Source organism: Streptopelia decaocto (assembly GCF_964273445.1).
Source record: "Streptopelia decaocto genome assembly, chromosome: 2".
In the NCBI taxonomy this organism is placed as follows: domain Eukaryota; kingdom Metazoa; phylum Chordata; class Aves; order Columbiformes; family Columbidae; genus Streptopelia; species Streptopelia decaocto.
This window is the reverse complement of record NC_138655.1, coordinates 149,427,158-149,451,472: the sequence shown is the minus strand read 5'-3', so window position 1 is coordinate 149,451,472 and position 24,315 is coordinate 149,427,158. Positions and strand designations below refer to the sequence as shown.

Here is a 24,315-nt window from a genome sequence, read left to right as displayed (position 1 = left end):
TCATCATTCCCTCTCACCCTCCCAAGATGTCCCGTGACATCCCCGTTTCAAACCATGTGGCAGCTGCCCTGTACCTGTAGCATCCATATTGCTGACTGCTGCTAAGGAAAATGTACACTTAATAGACTTTTGCCTTGGTGGGGTCACCAGTTTCACTTATTTTAATTTAGCAGATACTCTTTACTACAGCTTTCATGAAAATCATCCTTGAAGCTTCTGTAACTTGTAAAATTTCTGTCAAATTTTGTTGAAACTAACCATTTGTGTTACAAGGTCTAGGGAGCAGAGTGCCTTTGCTGTAAATTAAAACCTGAAGATGCTGCCAAAGTGGAAAGAATGATGGTTTTGTGACATATGCTATTTATCTTGGAAATAGTGTAGCTTTTCAGAAAGGTTCATAATGAAGTTTACAACATGGTTCTGTCAATAAATTTTGTGACAACCTTGCTGGAAGTGTGTACTACCTATGGAGGAAATCTATATTGACCTACTAAAAATTCTGTTAAGGGGGTGGGAGGGGAAATGGGGAGTGTGGGCAAAAACATCCTTACATGATCCTGGCAGTTGTTCCAGATTTGTCATTTGATTGGCAACCACATCCTCACTATCTCTGTATTCAGAAGCAGATCTAGATTTTTTTTTTCTCTTGTTGTGTACTACCAGCTGCCCAAAAGGGAGGCAAGACCGGTTCCATGTTGTTCCTTTTTGTCTATTGCCTTCATGCTGTCTGGCCTCTGCTTCAAAAGCTTGTCTCCCCCTTTGCAGCTCTTCCATGGCACATCTGCCTCCCGTACTTTTACAGCTTTTTCCTAATGATATATCGACCTCTGAGTCCCCTGGGCTGACCTTTGCTGGCCACTCTTCTCCTGCATCCATGTGGGCTGAGCTCTGTGAAGTGGCCTGTGAATGGAGCAGAGAGGAGCTGGGTCTCCATCTGTAACAGCAGTAATGCTTCTTGTGTTTGAGCCATTGTTATCTTCCCAGGTCCAGAACCCCACGTGCTGGACTGTCTCTTGAGAGAGCCCTGCTTTTAATATGCTTAACTCATAGTTATCTGACTTCCTGCAGCCCATGCCGTGGTGCTGTGTTCACAGGCTCCCTGTGACCTGCAGCTTTGCCATGGTCTGTGGCCCCTCTGGGATGGAGCTGGGTCCAGGCCCTGGTCTGGCGTTAGAGTTCTTCTTTTCTGTGACATGCTGCTCCATCAGCCATTGTATAATCAGCCCAGCAGAGGGACGTCACCAGGAAGGTGGGGCAGGATTGCATGTGCCCAAACCCACATTTATTCTGTTGGTTCGGCCACCAGAACCGGGGAAAATCTTCCTTTCTCCCAGGGGAGAAAAAAATGCAACTGTACCTGCTGGAGCAGTTACCCATGAGGTTAGGTCATTTGTAATGGGTGACCAATCTGCATGAACCATCCAGTGACTTCTCATGATCTGTTAGAGAGCTACTTCTTTCCGCCCATCATGAGCTTAAATTTTCAAATCATAGGGCACAGTATTTAAAAGCAATACACGTAACTAACAGTGTTGTGGACATATGAATATGGTGTGGTATGTGTAACAGGATGACTGCTGGTGTGGTTGTCCTGGGAAACCTCCCTTGCTCACGGGCATCCTCTGGAGATCTTGTAAATTCCAAACCACCATAAATGAAATTAGCAAAATTATTTCTCCCGCATTCCACTCCAGCCTAGATGGGTATACGGTAATGTTTGGGTTTGAGTTATTTTTGCTGGCTTTACTTTTTTAATTTTTCCTTTTAATTTCTTTTTTTAAAAATCACTTATGTGTATGATTCTCCTATACCAACATAAGTTTCTAACAGAGAACTCATTGTCTTTTCAGTGTAGTCTGGGTAAAGTAGAAGTTCTTATTCTATATACACGTATATGTGTGTATGTATGTATTTTAAAAAAGAAAACCTTTGAAATTACAACTGCTGATGCTTGGGTGTAAATATAGTTTTATAAATCATATTTTATCCAATTTAGCACCTTAGGAGTTAAGGAATATTTTTTACTTCTTTGTAAACGGTATGTGAAAGGTGGTCTTTTGTTAGAACAGTTCATATTTTGAGAAAGTCTCTGCTGCTCTGAGTGTGGGTCTGTTATTTCCAGTCTTTGCAAAGGAGTGCACACTATTTTCAGCATGCACAACACTTACATTTATTACTTTTGTTTTCAACTGAATGGGACTAAAGATAATATTTTTTTCACTTAAACTTGTTCATTTGAAACAAAGAACTTGACTGGAAAACTTAAGGTTTTCCTTTTCCAATGTATGATTGAAGATTCCGATGATGTGCCAGATACATTTTTTGTTCCATGTGGCATCTATATGTTGACTGGTAGCCATTCAGAAGAGGAAATAGCATGCCTCTAGGTGTCAAGTTGGCAAAAATGTTTTTTTTTTTTGGCAGGGTCAGGAGTGTGAGGTTAGTCTATTTGATAACGGCTACAGATATAGGATGGAACTGTTTGTAACTTCTAAAGTACTTGGTTAGAGTATATAATTTGGAATACTTTACATCCTTAGCAAACACTTGGAAATGTCATGACCTGCAAATGCTTCTGAATAGTTGTGAATTGCTATCTCAACGGAAGAAAGAGTGCATTTTTATTTTAAGATTAATCTTCTTCCATTTTGCCATTCTAAGCAGAGGAATTTACTGGAAAATGTTTTCGTCTAATATTATTTCATTCAAATATCAGATGAGTTACACTAGATACCTACATTCTCATGAATGTTTGCTTTGCCTGTTTCAGTGATCGCTGTGGAGAAGACCCAAACCAGAAAGTAATCCATGGGGTTATTAACTCCTTTGTTCATGTTGAACAGTATAAGAAAAAATTCCCCCTAAAGGTAGATACACATTTCTGATTTCTATTTTTTAATTTTGAATGTCAATATCTACTATATGTATTATTTGTCCTTTAAAAAAATTCTCCCTTTTAGTTTTATCAGGAAATTTTTGAGTGTCCTTTTCTGAATGAAACAGGGGAGTATTATAAACAAGAAGCTTCAAATTTATTGCAAGAGTCAAATTGCTCACAATACATGGAGAAGGTAAGAGATTCTTCCAAACACATGCAATAACTAAAATCTAATATTATCAATTTACTGATGATACACGTTTTCCTGCACAGTTTTTATAGTTGTTCTTTGTTGCATGCTTTCATGCAATTTAAACTATGCGTTTTGAGAGCATGGTTAATCTGAATACAAACTACAATCCTTGCTTATAGATTGACTGTCAGCTTCAAAATAATTCATAATAAATGATAAATGTATTACATGAAAAGTGTAAAAAAAAAAAAAAAGACAAAAACCAAAATACTTCTCAGGCTGATCAGTGTTGCTTCCTCACTTCCTTATTTTCCTTCTGTTTGTAGTAGCATAAATTGAGAGCTTTAGCAATATAACGTTTGAGAAGACTATGTGGTAGAGTTGCTACAGAGCATTGTTAACAATTACTTATTCTGAGGTAGATTTTGTTTCGTTCTGCTTTGTGGTGTATAAAGTCAGGTTGTGGTTAAATTACTTGTAATTCTTATTCCTTGCTTGAGAAAGCAAAGATTAATATAAGACTAGGAGTCAGTCCTCGTTGCTATACTGTCTGCGCTAACAAGATAAGAGGAGCTGAGGCCAAGGCTGTGAGATCGCTTCTAACCATAAGGACCATAAGCTAATGGTTGCACACCTGAGGTGAAATTTAGGAACAGACTAAGACTTCAATTAACCAAAAGAAAGGCAGGTTCATTTTGTCTGTCATTAGCAGTCTGCAGCTGCACCACTCTCCCTAGGCTCCCCTTGTACTCACTGGATATGAGAACTGTATGTCAGTGTTCATATGACTTACTCTGTGATAATGCCTATTTCCTTCATTGAAGTTAGAAAGAGAGGTTTTTTTAGTAGCTCAGATGTACACCTATACCTTTTGAGCAGATGTTTACATACAAACAAGTGGGTTTAGAACAATAAAGTGATTCTTATAGTCATATAATTAGGTATTGTGGTAAAACTTTCTCAGGAGGAATAAGAAGTGTGGTAGGAGAAGTTGGGGAAGACTGGTCACAAAATTGAAGGGAAGAAGAAATTTTGAGAACTACCAAGTGCTGTTAGACATCTAGTAGTGACTAAGCCTAGTCAGTACTCAGAGTGGAAGATTATATTAATTCAGTAACAGCCTGATTCAGAAGAGCAAATTTAATTTTTTAGCATCCCAAACAAGTTATTTTTTAACTTTTTTACTTATTCATGTCTTGCAGTCTACACACATATACTGTTGTATATTCGTGGTTCTATATTGATTGTTAGTATTTCATCAGCTCTCAGTTTAAAAACTTGTCTGCAGGTTTTAGGTAGATTAAAAGATGAAGAAATGCGGTGTCGGAAATACTTGCATCCCAGCTCATACAGCAAAGTGATCCATGAATGCCAACAGAGAATGGTAGCCGATCACTTGCAGTTTCTACATGCAGAATGTCACAATATTATCAGACAAGAGAAAAGAAGTGGTAAGTCACAGTGGTCACAAAAAGCATGAAGTAGTTTTTGTTTTATTCAATCAGTGTTGCAATTTCATATATTTATTAAGTGATCTTATATGTGCTTAAGCATTTTCAACTAATATATTACTTATCTAGAAAGCCCTATTAAGCCCTGGATGACATTTTTCTTTTACTATGTAATTAATTTTCACTCTGCCAAATATATGGTCAAAACCTTCTTTTTACTGCTAACAGCCCTTCTTTCAGCCAATACTCTCTTTCCTTGTCTTAGTCAGCTTAAAACCACTCAAGTCCTGTGTCCTGTAGAACTGATCATATTTTATGCTTGTGTTTTCATTTGTAAACCGATGGCTCTGTCTTTACAGATTTCTTCATCATCATTTGACAGGTCAGGTTTATAAAATATTTTGGCTTCTTTTCATAGCCATTTTTTATTGTCCTGAATCTTTTGTCACCTCTCTTCCCAAATCCTTTTTACAGAAGCAGATGCTCTTATATTTGTGTTACCTGCCTGATTAAAAAATTAGGATTCGTGATGACTACATGCCTCTTAGCCTTGAAAGAATGCTTATTCTTGCATGGAAGGTGGTATTGATTATGTGAAACAAATTATTTTTGACAGTCAAATTCAAACTATATCTAATAATAGTGTTCATTTTCCAGAGAGCTTTGCAAATTTGATCAGAGCTTGGATCCTTTTTAATGGGAAAAAAAAATAGCAGTTGCTTATTTACAGCTTTTCTAACCTGAGAAAAATCTCAAGCCACCACTGGAAGAAAAGAAAAAGATCAAGAGGATACCTAAACTGATGTTAATCAGCTGCTGCTAAGGGAGATTTAAGGAGGCCAAGGGTTAAAATAAACTGGCACAAAAGTTACACGCTAGCCCACCTCTCCTCAATAAGCAGTATTGGAAGAGTGAGGCAGTTGCAATGGCAGTACTCAGTAAATACTGGTTTTAGCCCTACTCTTTCCTTTTTTTCTTTTGTCAGTGATCCAGTGTATGTTAATTTTTTTTTTTTTAAAACAGTTGGTCTTGTCTTTGAAAAGTTCTGTGTGAAATTTTGATACTATATTGAGTGTTGATATTTAGTGTTTCTAAGCCTATTCTATAAAAATGTATCTCTGTTACAGACATGGCAAATATGTATACTCTACTTCGTGCTGTGTCAAGTGGTTTACCTCATATGATTCAGGAACTACAAAACCATATCCATGATGAGGGCCTTAGAGCAACCAGCAATCTTTCTCAGGAAAATGTGAGTTTCCTCAGGCAACTGAAATTGCCTATTTGATTAACATTCCTCCTGAAATGTTTACCTTTTTCTTTTTAGTCTATTCTGTTGCTTTAATTTTGTCTATATGAAAATTGGTCTGGAATATTATGGATAAATTCTGACTTCTAATCCGCACACTTAGCTGTGCAGCACATATCTATCCTGAGAGCTGATTGTTGTAGTCTAACCAGAAACAACTACAGCCAGATATTTCTCGTTGTCTGTTTAATGCTGTCATGGCAAGTAGGTCCTTTTGTTCCATGTATGTATTTTTGTTCTGACTTTCTCTAAGTCACTGATATTTGCTGTTTGGATATGTGGAACAAATGATTCCATTTAGTTTAATTATGTGTTATTTGTAAAGACCTGCCATCCTGTCCTGACTTCAGTGTGGTGTTTTTCACTGATAGCGTTGTAGTTTCATATTTTAATGCAATTTCTGAAAATACCATAGCTTAATTATTTTCCTAAAGTATGTTAAACTTTTTTCAGTTCATATGTATTTGAATTACTCAATTCCGTTTTTGATCCTTGAGCATTGCTTTTCAGAAAGGAAGAAACAAGCTTTCATTTGGCATTATATCTGTACATGTAAACATCTTGTTGTGTAGATCTGTGCTCACTTTAGGATGGTAACTTTAGCCACATGGTGTTTCTGTCTATAACAATACATAGATACAAACTGTTGTAAATTCACTCTTTCATTGACTGCACAGGAGTGTTTACTCTTCCATAACTCCTGTGTGCATACTAACAATAGTCTCTAGTAGTATACTTTACTTTCAAAATTTTTTGAAGTTTATTTAGCTTATTCTTTTAAACTGATAGCATCTACACAGGGAAATGAATGCAGAACCATGAGGGTGATGAAAAATCACAACCTTATGTAGATAAACTCAAAATGTGAAATTACTGGCTTCACTGCGTGGATTAAGTACGTTGTCATCAAAAGATTTCTAACGTGTGACCTGAGAACACACCTGGGGAGTCATGGGCTGCAGTCCGTGCATTGCAGGCTCCTGCATTGCTGCCTGCCAGCTGCTCTGCACGGGGTTCCTCTGACTCCTGTTAGTCATTTCTATACAAAATGTGATGCTGAAAGGTGGTACAGTAAATTTGATCTGTAACTGTCCTACATGGGAACACTCAAGGGGTTCATGTGGATTTTCTGCCTCTGAAGTCAGTGTGTAGGAGAAGCAACAGTTTACTTATTTCAGTAGCTTTTTGGCTTGAGTGCTGTATTTACGTGTTAGCATTAATGGTTTTTGAAAGGGCTAATAAAGGGGTTTTAGGGTATGATGGAAAAGATTAGGCAGCATTAGAATGGTATGGACTTAAATCTATGTTTGATAGCAGGACTGTAAATGTAGCCATAGACTTTTATTTCCAAAACATGCTCAAGGACAGTAGTGTCAGAGTCAATCCTCTCAAAGACTTAATCACTATGATTTTAACTTTCAGCAAAAAGAATAATTAGGAAAAAAAAAGTATAGCTAATGTAGATATGTTTTTGTGTAGATAATAGTACTTTTCCCCATTAACTTGCTTTCTGTTTTATCTACCTTTTTAGATGCCAACTCAGTTTGTGGAGTCAGTTTTGGAAGTACATAGTAAATTTGTTCAACTCATCAACACTGTTTTGAATGGTGATCAACACTTTATGAGTGCCCTTGACAAGGTAACTTTTACTTAAGTAAAAAAAGCATTGGAAAACAAAATATAGGACTCTGTTTCACGCTCACAAGAATTCTTCAGGGCATCAACACATGTTCAAAGGTAGAGTTCTTGTGCAGTTTTTCTAGTTTAGAAATGAAATGGAACACAAGACAAACCAGCATTGAGGAAAAGATATGTACAAAGGAAACCACTGTAATACGTATGTTTTCTGAAAAAAAGACTTTTCATCATAATTGAAAACACAAAAATGGAGCTGACCTGTTTAATGTATTAATAAATTTAAGTGCACATAATAAATAGACAAATTGTGGGTTTGGGGAAGTTTGGTAACTCTTACATGTATTTTAACTTGAATTTGCTTGCTGCCATAATGTTTGAACTCTGAATGCTGATAGTATTAGTTACATAAAAGCTTTATTTAGATTTTTCAAGTTGAATATGAAGAATATCTAGAAGCTTAGATTTCTTCAGTCACTGCCACAACAGCTAACTTTTTCCAGTCGAGAGAACTGCACTTGAAGTTAAATAAACCTGTTTAGGGAAAGAGACTCTTGCTCTTTTCTTTGAAATGTATAGCAATGAAGTTATTTAAGATAACAGTTCTAATTGCTATGAAATTTAATAATAATTATTAATTATAAATAACTTTATTATTGTTGTTATAATTATTATTAAATTCTGCAAAACATGCTTGGGCTCTTGGGATTGAATGCTTCCTCCCCAAAAAAGCAGTACAGTTTTTTAACCATCTCTTTGTTAATTTCCCACTCTTCCCATGTATCCTTATGTTTTTTTCCTGGAGAGTGCACTCACTGTTTTCCTATCTATAATTTCCTGTCATGGGATGCATATGTAATTGTCATTGTTCTTTTGTGTTTTTTACAGTAATTGCAATTTGTAGTCATAATCTAAGATTTGATAATTTTCAGCCAAGGTTACTCTGGAAAGACGTAGCGATGAAGATACCAGTAATAATATCAATAATAGTTACCCATCTGTATTTGTGATACTGAGAAAATATTTAAAAACAAATACTTATTTCAGTACCCTAATGCATTTCTGTCTCAATTGCAATTGGTGTCATGTACCAGAAGGTGGAGTGATACAGGATTGACAACTACATTTGCTGGCACATAGGCAATGTACTTTTTCCTTAAATATATCAATTCTTCAGTGATCTTTATGACAGTAAATATTTTAAATATTACTCGGTTGTCAGTTTATCATGGTGGGTATAAAAACTGCTATTGTTGCCTCCAGCGTCATTGCAAAAGAGTGATCTGATCTAAGTTTCAAAGGGTTTTGTATTTCTTGTCAAGTCATGCGTTCCTTTCTCACAGGGATTCTAGGGACCTATTATCAAATATTGCAATGTTGAGGCTTTGTACAAAAGAGTTGCTTGTCAGTTCTTCTTTATAATAATAACAGTAATAATGTTTTTCTTCCGTAGAAAGAGCTATAATTTGTAGGATCTATGGTCATGCAATATCTTTGGTTCAGTACTAGTTTAAAATGTTAATTTACATGTGATATGTAGTTTAGAAATGAATCTTGATGATTCTGATATCTTTGTTTAAAATTTCCAGTTCTAAACTGCCATCTCCTTCCTTTTCCTTTTCATCGTATTCAGGTTTTCTTCAGCTACTGTAATTTTTCCACACAAATTCTCACAGAGCAGTAATTCAGACTCTTTTATTAATGGTTTCTTTTTTGATCCCCTTTGTGTAGTTGTTTTATAGGGTCTTGGATGGTCCTTGCTTTGAATATTTTTTTTTTAGTTTCTTTAAATTTAGTAAAAGAAAAAGTTTTAAGTAATTTACTTTTTTTTTTCTCTTTGCTCTGTCTTCCTGTGTAGGCTTTGACATCAGTAGTTAACTATAGGGAGCCCAAGTCGATCTGCAAAGCACCTGAATTGGTAAGTGATATATATTATTGTAGAAAGGAATAATACTTTTTTATAACTGTCAAATGAATTGGCAGAGAGTCCATCACATGAATATCCATTTCTCACACTGAGTCAGTCTCAAATGTGTATTTCATTAGTAATAAATAACTTAACCCGCACAGACATTTGTGGGGCTGCAAAATTGGTGCACTTGTAATTTTTGATATAGAATTAGTATTTTCTGTGGCTGTAGTATGTATTGTTTACCTAGGAATACAGCCCTTGTAGAACGTAAGACTGTAGACTGTGATTGATTTCTTGCTTTAACTTTTGTGTAGAAGTGTGGAATACTTTGGGATACATTTGTTCTCAAGCTTGATGAGTAGATTTGGGTTTGTTTTTTCTTTTTTTAACTTGAGCTGGCCAAGTACTGTGACAACTTGTTGAAGAAATCAGCAAAAGGAATGACAGAGAATGAAGTAGAAGACAAACTCACAAGTTTCATTACTGTTTTCAAATACATTGATGACAAAGATGTATTCCAAAAGGTAACTTTTGATATTCAATAAATGTTAAAATGTTATATTTAAAGTATACTTGAAGAATGTGGGTATGCTTTTAAAAATCCTCAGATCTGTTTCTTTTTCCTTTTTTTTCTTTAATGCAGTTCTATGCCAGAATGTTGGCAAAAAGATTAATTCATGGTTTGTCTATGTCTATGGATTCTGAAGAAGCCATGATTAATAAACTAAAGGTAATGTAATATTTCTCTAATGCAGAATAAACAAACACAGAAGTAAGTAATGTTGAGAGGGAGCAGCAGAGGGTGCCAGAGATAATTTAACAATCAGTAGATCCTGTTTCCAATAGCAGAAATTTCTTGGTAATCTAGGAAAGATACATGGCCAAGTCTATGAAAGATGTATGGCCAAGTATCACGTAGGCAGTTGAGATTTTTCTGAGGCTTTGGGTGGTTTTAGTGAGTGTGTTCAAATAATTAATATTTACATAATAGAAGTACGAAGAACTTTCATAAACTAGCTCTGTCATTCAATTTTATAACAACATTCGAATTTAAATAACATTCATATAAATCAATGTATAGACAGTGAAACTAAGATAAATATTTTCTTTTATAATGTTTGTTCTCTATTGTAACTATTGTTCTCTGTAAGTATTGTAACATTTCTGCTGACTAGATTGTCATATTTTAGTAGTGAATGTGCATGATTTTGTGTAATAAGTACTGTTTTCACTGTGAAACCTTTAACAATATTTCTTCACAGCAAGCCTGTGGTTATGAATTTACCAGCAAGCTCCATCGAATGTACACAGACATGAGTGTTAGTGCTGATCTCAACAATAAATTCAACAACTTTATCAAAAACCAGGACACAATTATAGATTTGGGAATTAGTTTTCAGATATATGTTCTACAGGTACTAATGTATGTTTATTACTATTGAGTTATTTGTACTTAATTTTTATGTTTTGATAACAAGTGAACATTTTTTCTAACTATGAATAATTCTCATATGGAAACTGACTCCTTGTGATCATTGTGGAATAATTTATTTTCCTAATGTTTCTTTTTAAAATTAACCTACTATCACACTAGACAATAGTGATGCAAAATGCCTTGTGCTCTTGTCTTGAGTTAATACCTCAGTGGGGCATGCGTAATGGGCAATAAAACTTTTGGAGTAAATTCAATGTCTTATAGCATAATATACATTCTAGATTTGTTCAACAGTGTTATTTTCTCTCAATGTATGTGTTGTATGAAAATATTAATGCTTTTATTTTTCTGGATACCTTTAGGCTGGGGCATGGCCTCTGACTCAGGCTCCTTCTTCTACATTTGCAATTCCTCAGGAACTGGAAAAAAGTGTACAGATGGTAGGTTAGTAGGAGGCTTCTTGTAAACATGTGGAACATGTAAAATAACTCTAAATAATAGATTTAAATGCAGATACAGGTTTCTTGTCCTGTATTTCATAGAAACCATTCAAAATCAAGTTTTGTGCAAACTCCTTGAAAGCTCATTTCACACATTCTCAAAGCAGTAAAGGTTTTACTTTGGCTAAATGTTGTATTTTCTGCTTTGTAAAGATGGAATATTTTATTACTTTTGATTATATTATTGTGTTCTAAGTGTTACCTATAAAATATTTGCATTAAAATACAGAATATGTGTGTTGATCTTTGCCGAAGTATGTTTAATGGTGAAGTACATTCTACATAATAATAAATATTATTGAATGTAAGAGATTTTTTAAGCAAGTTTTATGCTTTAAATTGCTATGTGATGTAAATTATAATGGCAAATGCCTGATTCTGTGGTGAAGGAACTTTTTCATTTATTACTACTAAATATTAGAACTATTCTGCTTTTATTTGCACTGTGTTAAGTGATACTTGTTTTAGCAATATAATCGTTTCCAACCCATATGATGGGATCCACAGGAGGTGACTGATGACATTTTGCTGTTTTTTGTGAGCTTAAATTAGGAGTACTGTCAGTTGTGCCTCAGTTGGGAAATTGTTATGGACTTGGATATCAGAAGCAGCTCCTACTCTGCTTGCTTGCCTAACTTCACTGTTTTGCCAGTTTAAAGGAGCAAACTTATTCATGTGCCATGTAGCTAGAATTAATGCTCTAAATTATACTCATAATTCTCTGAGGAAACCAAACATGACCTTGGGGACTCTTTGAAAAATTGACCGTGTCTGTCTTTACTGTCAAATTTGATCATTTGACCCATGAAGAGAGAGTTCTCACAGGATTCTGGCCAGGATTTAGAAAGAAAATAAAAAGACAAACCAAACTCTTTTTTTGGAGTTGCACTCCAAACTATGGGAGTACCTGTGTAACTGGGCAGACTCTGCAGCAGCCTTTTCAGGCTTTGAGACTGCTTGAGCAGCCTATAAATATGTATTTGAATGGTATAGAAGTACTGGTTTCCATACTGTGTATGCTTATGAGTGGAGAAGCACCTGATTCCTAAAGAGGTCAAATGTACCCCTTTTTGTATTTTCCTTTGATGTTCATCATAGCTGCCAGACCAAACCAGAGTAACCCAAATGGATGTGTTCGCAGTGGTTGCTACGTCGGGTTTAGGGAGGTTTATTCCCGTTTTGGAGAAAGGTTCTTTGAATCTGCTTAAGTTTTTCTCATTACCAGAGAGTAGTTAGACCTTGAATTAGGGTTAGTCTGCAAGCCACACTTTGTTTCTTTTAGACAGGAGGTATCAGAGCAAAATTTTTGATTTTTTTTTTTTTCTTTAAAAAAAAAAATAGGAATCTTAAATACTAAAACTAAGGTTTAGCAGGCACTTGCCAATATACGCAGTCTGATTTGTTCCTCTTGGTGATAGGGCTAATACGTAAGATTAAGGTCAGATTTGTATTTTAATGTTTCTGTTGGATTTTCAATCAAATTTCAGTTCTTTTCAGAGGACATCCAAGAGAATACTGTAGCTACTAAAAATCCCCATTTTTATATTTCTCCTTACAAGAAAAATTATCAGACTCTTACATTACGTATGTTAAAATAAATTATTGATTTTTACAAGCCTTGCGATAAACTTCTACTTTAGTCTTTGGAGAAATTCTTCTTTTCCTTCCTGTCAAAGTAACTTTTCTGTATCAGTGGAGCCCATAGAATAAGTAAACTGGAAGCCATGTTCTCCAAATGTTTTTTAAACAGTCTGGAATATCTTTAATTGTTCTTCCGAATCCAATGCTTCCTTTCATTTCCCAGGGCTTATTCTCCCTCCATTGCTTGCTGGTTTCCAGGAATGGCAGGACTGATGGTTTCTAATCAGATTATTTTGCGGCTTCTCTGTAAACTTGTTTTTTCTTATCACAGTCCGCGGGTCTTTTATGCCATTCCTCCTCTTATTCTCTTTTAGTGAAAAGAACATTTAATTCTACATAAATGTAGCTTTGAAAGAATCTTCCAGAAATCACATTCCTAGGGTCTTCTGGAAAGTGGTCTCACAGTAGTCAGACTTAGGCACTTTAGTGCCAGATTTCAAACTGCATAGCTGATTTTCACTTGCACAAACCCAAAAACTTTGTTTCTCAAAGAGGAAAGGAATTTTAAAGTTGTTTTTAAGGCTTTTTCTTGTTTAGAGGTATTTTTTTTTCATATTCCTCTTCTGCTATATATTTGTGTGTCTTGTGGAATTTAAATATCAGGAAAAAATGCTTACCAGAATGACTGATACAACACTTCTCATAATGACAAGAAATTAATATAAAAATCAAAAAAAGGAAGAAATTAGCATTACTACTCATCCTATTTTTGCATATGAGATTTCAAATTACTGATTTTGAGAGAATACTTCAATTTTTGAGTGTCAGCACAACTTTGAAATGTTACTTCCTAAATCACAAATGTGTGCTGCTTTGTGAAAACAGGTTTTGGAATGTTGCAACAGAAACTGAAGGAGCTGTAGTCACTTCCTGACTCTGAGATGTTTGCAAACTGTGTAGCTGTGGCCCACTTTCCAGCTTGCTCTCTTGGAATTCCCCCTAAAAATATGTTCAGGAATGTAAGATGAGGTTCATCATGCAAGTCAATATGTAGCTGACTGTGGGGAATACCCGCTTACTAAGATTTTGGTTTTTTTGAAGAATGTTGTTGATAAAAAAATTAGTAAAATGGATTTTCTGAATTGATTTTAAATAGTCTGTCAAAGTCATGGAATATAGAATTATTTCACCAAAGTGAAAAAATGAAAGTACACTTGGTTTTGTATGGAATTGGAAGGAACAGAGTAATAAAACCTAACAAGATGGATTGCTAAAGCCTCCTATAAATTATTTTAAATTCAGTAAAGGTAATATGTCTTGGGAACAATGTTTAGCTCCAGTATATTATGCTTTGAGTGTATTAATGTTTCAGCAATCTTTTTGATTTAGTCATCAAGTGATATGTTAATATGTTCTTGTAGTTCAGTAAATGACTGATATTTAGTCATTACCCATCTAAAGGAAAATGCTGTCGTTAATTGATCTGCAATGTTTGCATCCAATATTGTAAACCCCGTATTTCTCAAAAGGGTGATGTGATAATGAACTATTGTGAGTAGTTATATGTGTGACTAATTGAAGTTCATTTTGGTTTGCAGTTTGAATTATTTTACAGTCAGCATTTTAGTGGAAGGAAGCTTACTTGGCTACATTATCTTTGTACAGGTAAAAATAAGTGCTTTGCTAAACTTTTGCTGTATACAACTGACAATTTTTTGTTAGATTTCCTTTTCAAATAGCAACAGATTTTGGAGCACTATGTTGCATATCAAGTGAACTGACTTATTAAATTAATATATAATGCAAAATATTTGCTACTTAGTATTTCCAAAGTTTGTTTTGTAAACTTGCATATGTTATCTGTGATATATTAAATTGAAGTAAAACTAGAGTTGTACATTCTTACCTACTGGAATATTAATAATTTTAAGAATTAATATTATACTATTTTATTCAGATATGTAAGTATCTAAGTAAATAAATATTTATGTTTATATTTACTATGTAGAAATATATGTTAATATATGTAAAAGACTAAGTATCAGTCAATCATGTTTTATTTCAAGTGCTTTCTGTATCAGGCCTTAATGACTGTGCGCCACGACATAGCACATGGAGGTGAAAGCCAGACTAGCATACAATAAAATGTAGTGAAAATTTAGTGCTGATAATAAAAGGCTGCCATTAACTCTCTCTCACCTTCACACAGAAAATCTAAATCTGCTTTGAGACAGATTTCTTCAGTGCTTTTTAAAAAATAAAATTCAGAGCAGTTTAAAGAATATAAGAATGTTGTGAAAAATTTTTCATGGACAAGTCTTCTGTTTTTAAGTCTTTCCTCAGAACAGCTTTCCTGTAATCACTATTGTGTGATTCTGTGTAAGCTATTACTAATTGAGCTTAATGCATTGCAGTGCGTTGAGGCTATTTGGAATTAGCTTTTTTTATTACTAGAAATTATATTGCATTATTCAGGTTCGACACTTAGGTTTCCTTTTTTCTTGAGAACACTATTGTTCTAGTATTCATCGTTAATCAGTGAGGTTTTTTATAGCAGACTACATTCTATATGTGTAAATTCATAACATCAGTTTTCATCTTCCCATTTGTAGTGTTAAATGCACACTTAGGTGTAAGTTGAATGTCTGGAAATGCATGAGGAGCTCTAATAGGCTTCAGATGACTTCTCAGCACATTCCATCAGTTTAAAAAATACTACTTGTATCATTACAATACTACTTGTATCATTACAGGTGAAGTAAAAATGAATTATTTGTGCAAACCTTATGTGGCCATGGTCACAACATACCAAATGGCAGTGTTGCTTGCCTTCAACAACAGCGAAACTGTCAGTTACAAGGAGCTTCAGGACAGTACGCAAATGAATGAGAAGGAACTGACAAAAACCATCAAATCCTTACTTGATGTCAAAATGATCAACCATGACTCAGACAAGGTATGGCAATAATTAGAATAAGTTTCATCTTTTCAGTGTTGTGATTCTGATCTTTCTCAAGGGCAAACAGAATCCACTGTTTGCTTTGTTTTCTGAACTGTATTATTGACCATTATGAACAATTATAAATTTGTGTTCATAAGGAGAGAGACAGAAGAAAGTAGATTCTGTGTCATGTAGGTTCTGTATGCCTACAACAGCATGGTATGCTGTAAAGGTAATAATGCCAGGACCGGTTATTTTTTCTGTTGCATTTCATCCCTATGACTTTAGAGTCTCTGCTCTTGGAGGGGAATATGTCTTGAATACACCACTTTCACAGTTGTACTGAATCATGGGAACCAGCCTGAGTAGTAACCCAAAGAGTCCTACAAAGGTCCTAAAAACAATGGTGGGTTTAAGAGACTGAAAGAACCGTGTGCTTCCTTGCTGACAGATTACAGAAGGTGGAACGAGGAGGAAAGGGAGCAAGGAGGGCTTGTGTGAGGGGATTTTTGCTGCAACTTGCCAAACTCTATTGTTGATGAGTTTCATGGAATTCCAGTAATATCAGAGCTTTGTTTGTGGGTAAAACAATGGTTGATACAGGTTCTGTTTCTGACTCTGCCTCATTCTTCTGTACAATCTTGATGAAACCAGTGACCCTTTCTCCCATCCAGCGGAGGGCACAAATGTCTGTTATGTAGGAAGCAACTTGAAGTGCCTGTGCATACCATTCAGACTTCAGCATGTGTTTCCAGCTAGCCCAGAAAGCCCCTTATTCAGGCAGAAGAAACTGAGATAAGCTCTTCACTTTGCTTCCTAGAAGAAACCCAAAGCTGCTCTGATAGCTGCTTTTTTTTTTTTTTTTTTTTAACCAGGAAAATATTGGAAAATGGCAAGTAAGATCATAAGGAAGGTCTGGTGCTTGGCTGAAGCACAGTACGTGCTTCCAATATCTAGAAATGAGCTGTTTGGAACAGTGGCTGGGAAAATGTCTGTTAGAGGATGAGTGAAATATAACACTGGGAGCTATTGCAGAAAACAGTGAGATTTTTCATAATCTTAGAAAGTTGCCCATTATTTAAAGGATTTACGTTGATTTATATTTGTTGTATAAGGTTTGCCCATTTTTTTTTTTAAGCATATCCTATCCCATCAAAGAGTGGATGATACAGCTTTCCAACCCATTTACCTTTTAATGTTTACCACTGTTTTCTGGTTCTTTAATTTCCAGGCTATTGTATTCAAACATATCTGCTAATTCTGTGTTCTTTGCACTCCATCCAGCAATGTGAAAGCAGATCTGTAGACAGTCTATCAGCTTACTTATTGGCTTAAGCTGTGTAATTAGATACACTAACTCCTCTTTACCTGTATCTGAGACACACAGAAAAGCACAGTGTATTAAATGTTGTAGTTTGCTCTTCTATTTTTGAAAGAGGAAAAAAAAAAGCAGCAAAACAAAACAACAACAAAAAAACAAACCCAACTTTTTATAAAATCTTTATTGGTCTATTAGAATCACGCTTTTTGAGTTCTTGCACAACACATACTTTATTTTGATTTATATCCAACCAAGTAATCAGAATAATGCTAAAAGTTAACGTTAGTGTATATTTTTAAAGCTGTTGATCTTTGCCCTTTCATGTTAAACTTTCTAGACTGTGTCTGGGTATTATAAAATATTATAATGAAGACTATTTGTTGCAGAATATAAAATGAGAATTAATATTATTTTGAGTATATATTTAGATAAATATTGGCTGTGTTCACTGAAGTATTTGCGCTTGAGGCAACCGTGGTTTGGCAAGATTCCCAAGTCTAAGAAGCCCAGTCACTTTTTTCTGCTGGATATTGGTAATACTTGGACAGACTCTTGCCTGGAAACTGCAAAGACTGGTCAGGTCATCTGGTTAGTTGAATGTAAAGGTGTTTGGGCTGCAGGGAATAGTTGCCATTTATTGAAAGAAATAGACTTTTATGTGTGGAAAAGAACTGAGATTCTGACAGGAAAAAATGAGAAATGTACAGATAGGTGTGGAACTGGAGAATCTGCAGCTCATCAACTGGTTTGCTATAGCATAACAAAATGCTTAGATTTTTTGCTTAAGTTCTGGAAGGCAACATTAGTACTAGTAGTGAAAGCAACTGCTCTCTCTCTTGAGGTTCTGCTGTGAATAACAGCAAATCCTACTTTTTTTGCAGGAAGAAATTGAGTTTAAACAGAAAGTGTTTGTAACTAAGACAAGCTGTTGAAGTGTTAAAACAGAAAGTGCTTTAATCATATTGATTTGTTAACCAAATTCATGGATGCCAGAGTCGTTTATAGTGTTTTCTGTAATAGACTTGATTTCTAGGTCTGTGAAACTGTAGCTTAAAAAATTGACACGGTTCAAGTGGCATTTTTGAATTTCCTGCTACAAATCTGAAAGTGGTTGTATGTATGCAAGCTCATAACTGTGATTTCTTTTTAATGTAAATTGTTATAATTTTCTGGTTTCATTTATGATTTTTTAAAAAGATACTTTATTGCAGGAAGACATAGAGGCAGAGTCTACATTTTCATTAAATATGAACTTCAGCAGTAAACGAACAAAATTTAAAATTACTACATCGATGCAGAAAGACACACCACAGGCAAGTATTCTTTGGTGTTTTTAGCTTGAACAGCTTAGGAAGCTTATTTTTCTAAAATTGAATTTATTACGTTAGTTTGGTGTAAGCACATGTAAGAGTCCCTATGTACGATTTACATCACCATAAAGAAATCATTTAAGTTTAAAGCTGAAGCACTGCAAATATTTTTGTACTTAAAATATAGGCAGGAGAAGACTGAATAGGGAATAAGAAAATAAAAGATAAATGAGTTATTCCTCTTGTACCAGAGTGCATTGACATTTAGTTTGTCTTACCCAATGAGACTTTGGTGGTGGTTATAAAAGCAACTTATTCCAGGAACAGCGGAACCAGTCAACTCTATTTTCCTATGATTTTGTGTCCTTCAGCAACTAAAATTAACTCCAGTCTTGATAATCCATGTTCCCTCTATTTTCTAAGACTTATGATTTTGTACAAGGGACAAATGTGCCGCTGAACTCAATATGTTATAGTAGATGCTCCTGCCTTTCTCCCTAGTTAAAACATAAAAACTAGTTAAAGTAAAAACTATGCATTCAAGATATTTTTGTGAAGCGTTTATTGATCTCACTATATTTTAAGCGTTACTGTTCTTCCTGTGTGGCAGGAGATGGAGCAGACCAGAAGTGCTGTAGATGAAGACAGAAAAATGTATCTTCAAGCTGCTATAGTCCGTATCATGAAAGCACGGAAAGTGTTGCGACATAATGCTCTTATTCAGGAGGTAAGAGAAAATCCTCCTCTTAAGCGTGATTTTGTGAAAATCTTCAGGGTAGTTGGGCGAAACATCTGACCACAAAACTCTTTCATGTCAAGAGTAATACCTTGGTGAAATCAGTGGGAATTTCACTGGAGTCTACTTTGAACTGCAGTACTGGAGCACTAGCTGTGATCCTTCGATTTTGTAAATGTCTTAGCACTAAAGCATTAAGTACCTCTGTGCTTGCTCTTTCTTGTTGGCTGGTTCTATGTGGACAGATGCTGTATCCTATAAGAATCATAACTTGAGCTACAGGTTCAGTTGAAAACCTGAGTATGGATATTCTAGGTATGGAATTTCCATAAAAGCACCTAGCAAATTTTGAGCTCTAGTCATGATTTAATTCTGATTCTTGGCTAAAATTTTAAAAGTTGTGTGAGTATGTAGACATGTACTTCTTAATCTCCCTTTTCCATTGAGCAAGACAGTTGTCTGGCTTTTTTAGATTCTAGGTTAATGATCTGTGAACTATCACAGACCAGCTGGGAAGAAAGTGCTGTTTCTTTACTTTTTCTTCCACCTTCCCATCTGTGCTAGCTGCCTGCCTAATTGTATTTCTTATTCCAACTGAACCTTTTCTGCTACCAACCAGTTCCCAGTTGTAGTTTTCACAGCCTCTGAGGGATTCGTTCTGCAGTCTTGTGTGTCCTGAGCCTTGCTGGAAAACCTCAGAGCAGACTGGTGGCAGAGGAAATAAAGATTCCTGCTTTATTCTACCATTCTGAGCATGGAGGTGGAGAGGCACTCAGTCGTTTTGAGATCTGCTGTGTGCTTTCTGTGTCATGGTGATGGAGGAAACACTTTACCACAGCCACCACTTCATTTTTATTTCCTAAAAAAAAATAAGCAGCTACAGGGAGCTTGTAAGCCCATATTTACAATGTGAGACATCTTTAAGATTTTGGATATTGAAATAAGTGCTTGTACACCATTACTCTGACAGCAAACTTAATTTAAGTAAGCTGATTTTAATATCAAAAGATGAGACACCGTAGGTCCTGATTATTGTCAGAATCAAAATTTGTGATATAGACATGCTCTTAGACACTTCAGGAATTATTGCCAGGTTTTAGAGCAGATTGTGAGGGACAGGTTTTTGTGTACTTAATGCTTAAACACAAAGGTGAAAATCTCAAGTGGAAGTTTTACCTAGTTAAGCAGGTTGCATTGAACCCAGTAACTTGTTTTGCTTCATGTTGTATGAATAAGGCCAAACTGCCAGGTGATTCTCGGTTGAAGGTGCTCAGCTTTTTCACTGGACTGACCTTTATAAAAAAATTAATAACCATCACTTGTATTAAAATGTAGAATACGCATAAATAGCTTCTTGACTGTCCAATTTCCTTTTTTTTTTGTTGTCCCCTGCTAAACTTGTAGTAAGATTTGATTTACTGTCCAGAGCCTTTTTATTTCTGAAAACATTCATTTGTGATATTGTTGCTAATTATGGTGATGACTATACTTAGTTCTTGTTACTTTTATCATTATGTTTATATACCTAAAATTTCCAGTCTGGCTTTTTGAAGAGTAATAATGAATCTCTTGAAAGGAATTCTGTTTACTATGAATGGTTAATATTTTCTCACCTCATTAATCTTTTTTCTGAGATGTAAGGGCAGGATTATACTGTTGTTAGAGATATGATTGAAAGACTCCTGGCCTTAATGTAGTTACCTCTGATTCTGACTGTTACACTTCAGCACCACACATTTCATTTAGGGTGACGTATCCAAGAAAATACTGAAGACCCATGGTAGGCCTGTATATGTCAGCATGTGGTTTTCGCTGAATAGTTAATTGTGTTGATTATGCTGTGGTAGTTTTACCTGTAGCTCCATGCTGCAGTGGCTTGCAGGACAAGGGAGCTTTTCCCTTAAAATGAATAAGGTCAGTGGGAGTAGTGGATGGGAAAGGTCAATGCAGTCATTCCCAGAAATTTCTGTATTCTGACCATCAGGTATTTCTGTCCATCCTTCTTACTTGTGTTACCTTTGATAAAACAAAACAAAAATCCCCTACCAATACAAAATTCTACCTTTTGTTCTCTCTGCCCTAAGTAAATAGATGAAGTGTGTTGATGACAATCAGTTTGAGTGTAGGGCTGAAGTCAGGTGAAATCTGAGCAGATCTATTAGCTTGTTAGCACCAAGTTTCTTCTTGTGTGTACTGCTGTGGAATGTACCAGACCCTTGGCTGCCAGCCCAACAAAACTCGCTCTTCTGAGCTTTTTTGTTTGCTTTGCTGGGTGAGTTCTACCTGGTGAGTTCTGCTGGCTCACAGAGGGCTCCAGCAAGCTCTAGAGCTGGGACAAAGCCAGCCATGAAAATTGTAAAAAAAAAAATAGGAGCTGAAATAAAATTTGCTTTATCCGCAGAACAAATGACAAGCTACAGGCAAAATATATTGTCACACTCAAGTAGTAAGGTCTTTTGTTTACTATTGCTAGGAAGTAAAGAGGAGAAAGTAATAGTCATTCTCCTTGCTACAGATTGGCCACAACAGTAAAATGTGAAAAGACTCCCAAGTTAATGGAGATGCATATCCTGTTACTAGACACCATTTCTTCCTCTACAAGAGAGTGGGCAAAACTAGGAACTATTAAGAAACATGTTTAGAAAGAACTATTAAATGTGCTAAGAAAGTTTTGCCTGCGGCTGCAGATTCTTCCACAAGGCATATATAGATTTTTTTTTTTTTTTTTTACAGTAAATATTTTTTTCAGTGTATGTATTACTGAAGTTCCAGCATAGCCAGCTGGAACTGGCCAAATCGTAGGGCTGTCTTCAGTGACTGATGAAAGAGAGGTTCATGCTGATTGTCTCCAAGTGTATAGGAAGGCGTGAATGGTAGGGGGGCTCCATTTACACCTTCCAGGCAGCTGGGCAGTTTGAGCTCCTTCCAGGACCAGATACACAACACGACATGGGATGGGACTGAGACAAACCAACAGATCCAGCTCACATCTCATATTCTGGCAGCTGCAGCAGCAAAGAAGTAGTGCAATTTTACAAAAAGATTACTACTTGGGCTGTGTCTTTCGTGATGAGAAGTGTCATCTGGGCTTTTTCAGCAAATTTCTGAAAAATAACTGTTTATTATCTCTTGCGAATTTGATCGTCTGGTGCAGTGGAGTCTCTGATAGTTTACATTTTTAATATATTTAAACTGTGTTATTCAAGAATGAGGGAGGCCTTATTATAACATAATCAGACTTCTTTTGTAATTTGCTGTGTACCTGCTTACATGTCTTCTAAATGTGTCTTTTTAATGATATAATGAAAACACAGGTTTCACAAATCTTCATTAAATGAAAATGTCGTCTCTATCTTTTTATGATAACAAAAGTGAGGGATGAGAGGAAAATTGTGTTCAACTTTAGAGGTAGTTTTGAAAAATACAATCAAGTGAAATTTAACCATTCAGAATTGTATAAATTATTACAAAAACTAAGATTAACACATTCGTCAGATGTTTAATTTCCAAGTATGACTGACATAACTCCATAAATTAAATATTCCAGAACAGTGAAAGCACAGAAACAGACGTAAAAAAGACCCAGTCTAGGAAGATAAGTCAGTCAGCAGAGCCAGCATGGAAAAGCACATATGGTTTTACAAAATTTTCACTTTGCTTAAACTTTGAAAATAATGAAGTGAAGAAATATGTTAATATTAGATTAGTTTTTAACCTGAATGTTTATCTTAATTTCTACCATGACAAATTGAGCGAGAGGACTGAGAACATCTGGCTGGCCTGCAGGCAAACTCACTAGTGAGCTGAGAATCCAATTTAAGTGTCCTGACACTGATGTCTAGCGATGCTTTGTTGATTGTTATGAATGAACTAGTCCACGTTTATTTAATCCTGTCTTTAGTCAGGAGTCACCATCCCTGGAGGTGTTTAAAAGGCATTTAGACAAGGTTCTTAGGGACATGGTTTAATGCTAGAGTTAGGTTATGGTTGGACTCAAATGATCCTGACGGTCTCTTCCAACTGAAATGATTCTGTGATTCTTTAGAAGAAGAGTATATTGAATTTGCCTTAAAGCCCTTAGCGAATATTTCTATGGAGTTTATAACTGTTGTAAATAAGAATAACACAAAACCCGTGTCTTTCTTTTGCAGGTAATTAGCCAATCAAGAGCCAGGTTTAACCCAAGTATCAGCATGATTAAGAAGTGTATTGAAGTGCTGATAGACAAACAGTACATAGAGCGAAGCCAGGCCTCTGCAGACGAATACAGTTACGTAGCGTGATGTTGCCATCCTGCAGGTATGATTGTGAGGAGATCATTGCTGTCACTGTTCGGTGTGTTCCTGTGGGAAGAGGCAGGCCTGGGCCTCCATAATTGGTCACTTGGCAGCCCCTGTTTTTCTGCTGTTTACAACATCACCAGTGCCATGTCATGAGCGTCAATGAAAATGCCTATAGATATTTTAAGCTCATGTCATTATGACATTTCTTAAAACTTTACTAAAAGAATGAGTGAAGCATTGCTGAAATGTGGAAAATTGGTTGGGTACCATGCTTTTTTTTTTCCCCCCCTCTTTCCCCTTTCACGTTTGCAGTTGATGTTTTTTAATGTATCTTAAGACAAAGTAAAGAAAAAAAAGAACAAAAAAAACCACCCAATCCAACAACCTAAATATTGTAATATGACAGATAACCTAATAATTGTATCTACATTAAAATGTAAAAAAAATGACGAACATGATATTGCTGCTTGTCAAATAAAAAAATAAAGTTATATAATGTGTCTCGAATGATTGTAGAAATGGATATAGCATTAATATCTGTAAATATTATTCAGACCTGGAAGAGTAAAACTAATGTTATCTGTTTGGGTTTTGCATAACCTCAGAGCTAGATCTGACATACAAACTATTTTATATGAAACTGAGTAGCAGGTATGTTATATTTGATGTGATTATAAAGAATATTTATGGTTAAGCGCACCTCTTGTTTTCTTGAGATTAGGCTTAGATTCTTAGTGCCTGCAGGCCTGCTCTGTGTCTGTTAATCTCACACTGTAGGAGTATGTTACAAGACAAAATAAACATGTTTGAGGGGATTTAGGTAGTGGAGT

General features: G+C 35.5%; 1 protein-coding gene across 3 annotated transcripts in view; it reads left to right on the top strand.

The window, feature by feature from the left end:
• The window catches only part of CUL2 (cullin 2), a 50,144-nt gene extending 26,140 nt beyond the window's left edge, over positions 1–24,004 (top strand). For all 3 annotated transcript variants that reach the window (XM_082047089.1, XM_082047088.1, XM_082047090.1), the window contains 15 exons: positions 2,771–2,867; positions 2,961–3,071; positions 4,360–4,522; positions 5,650–5,774; positions 7,363–7,470; positions 9,325–9,384; positions 9,774–9,902; positions 10,022–10,108; positions 10,641–10,793; positions 11,176–11,253; positions 14,493–14,559; positions 15,648–15,850; positions 18,368–18,469; positions 19,077–19,193; positions 23,354–24,004. In XM_082047089.1, coding sequence (XP_081903215.1) covers positions 2,771–2,867; positions 2,961–3,071; positions 4,360–4,522; positions 5,650–5,774; positions 7,363–7,470; positions 9,325–9,384; positions 9,774–9,902; positions 10,022–10,108; positions 10,641–10,793; positions 11,176–11,253; positions 14,493–14,559; positions 15,648–15,850; positions 18,368–18,469; positions 19,077–19,193; positions 23,354–23,485 — 1,732 coding nt within the window. In that variant the 3' untranslated portion in view covers positions 23,486–24,004. The remainder of the gene's footprint in view (positions 1–2,770; positions 2,868–2,960; positions 3,072–4,359; positions 4,523–5,649; positions 5,775–7,362; positions 7,471–9,324; positions 9,385–9,773; positions 9,903–10,021; positions 10,109–10,640; positions 10,794–11,175; positions 11,254–14,492; positions 14,560–15,647; positions 15,851–18,367; positions 18,470–19,076; positions 19,194–23,353) is intronic.
• The last annotated feature ends 311 nt before the right edge of the window (positions 24,005–24,315 follow it).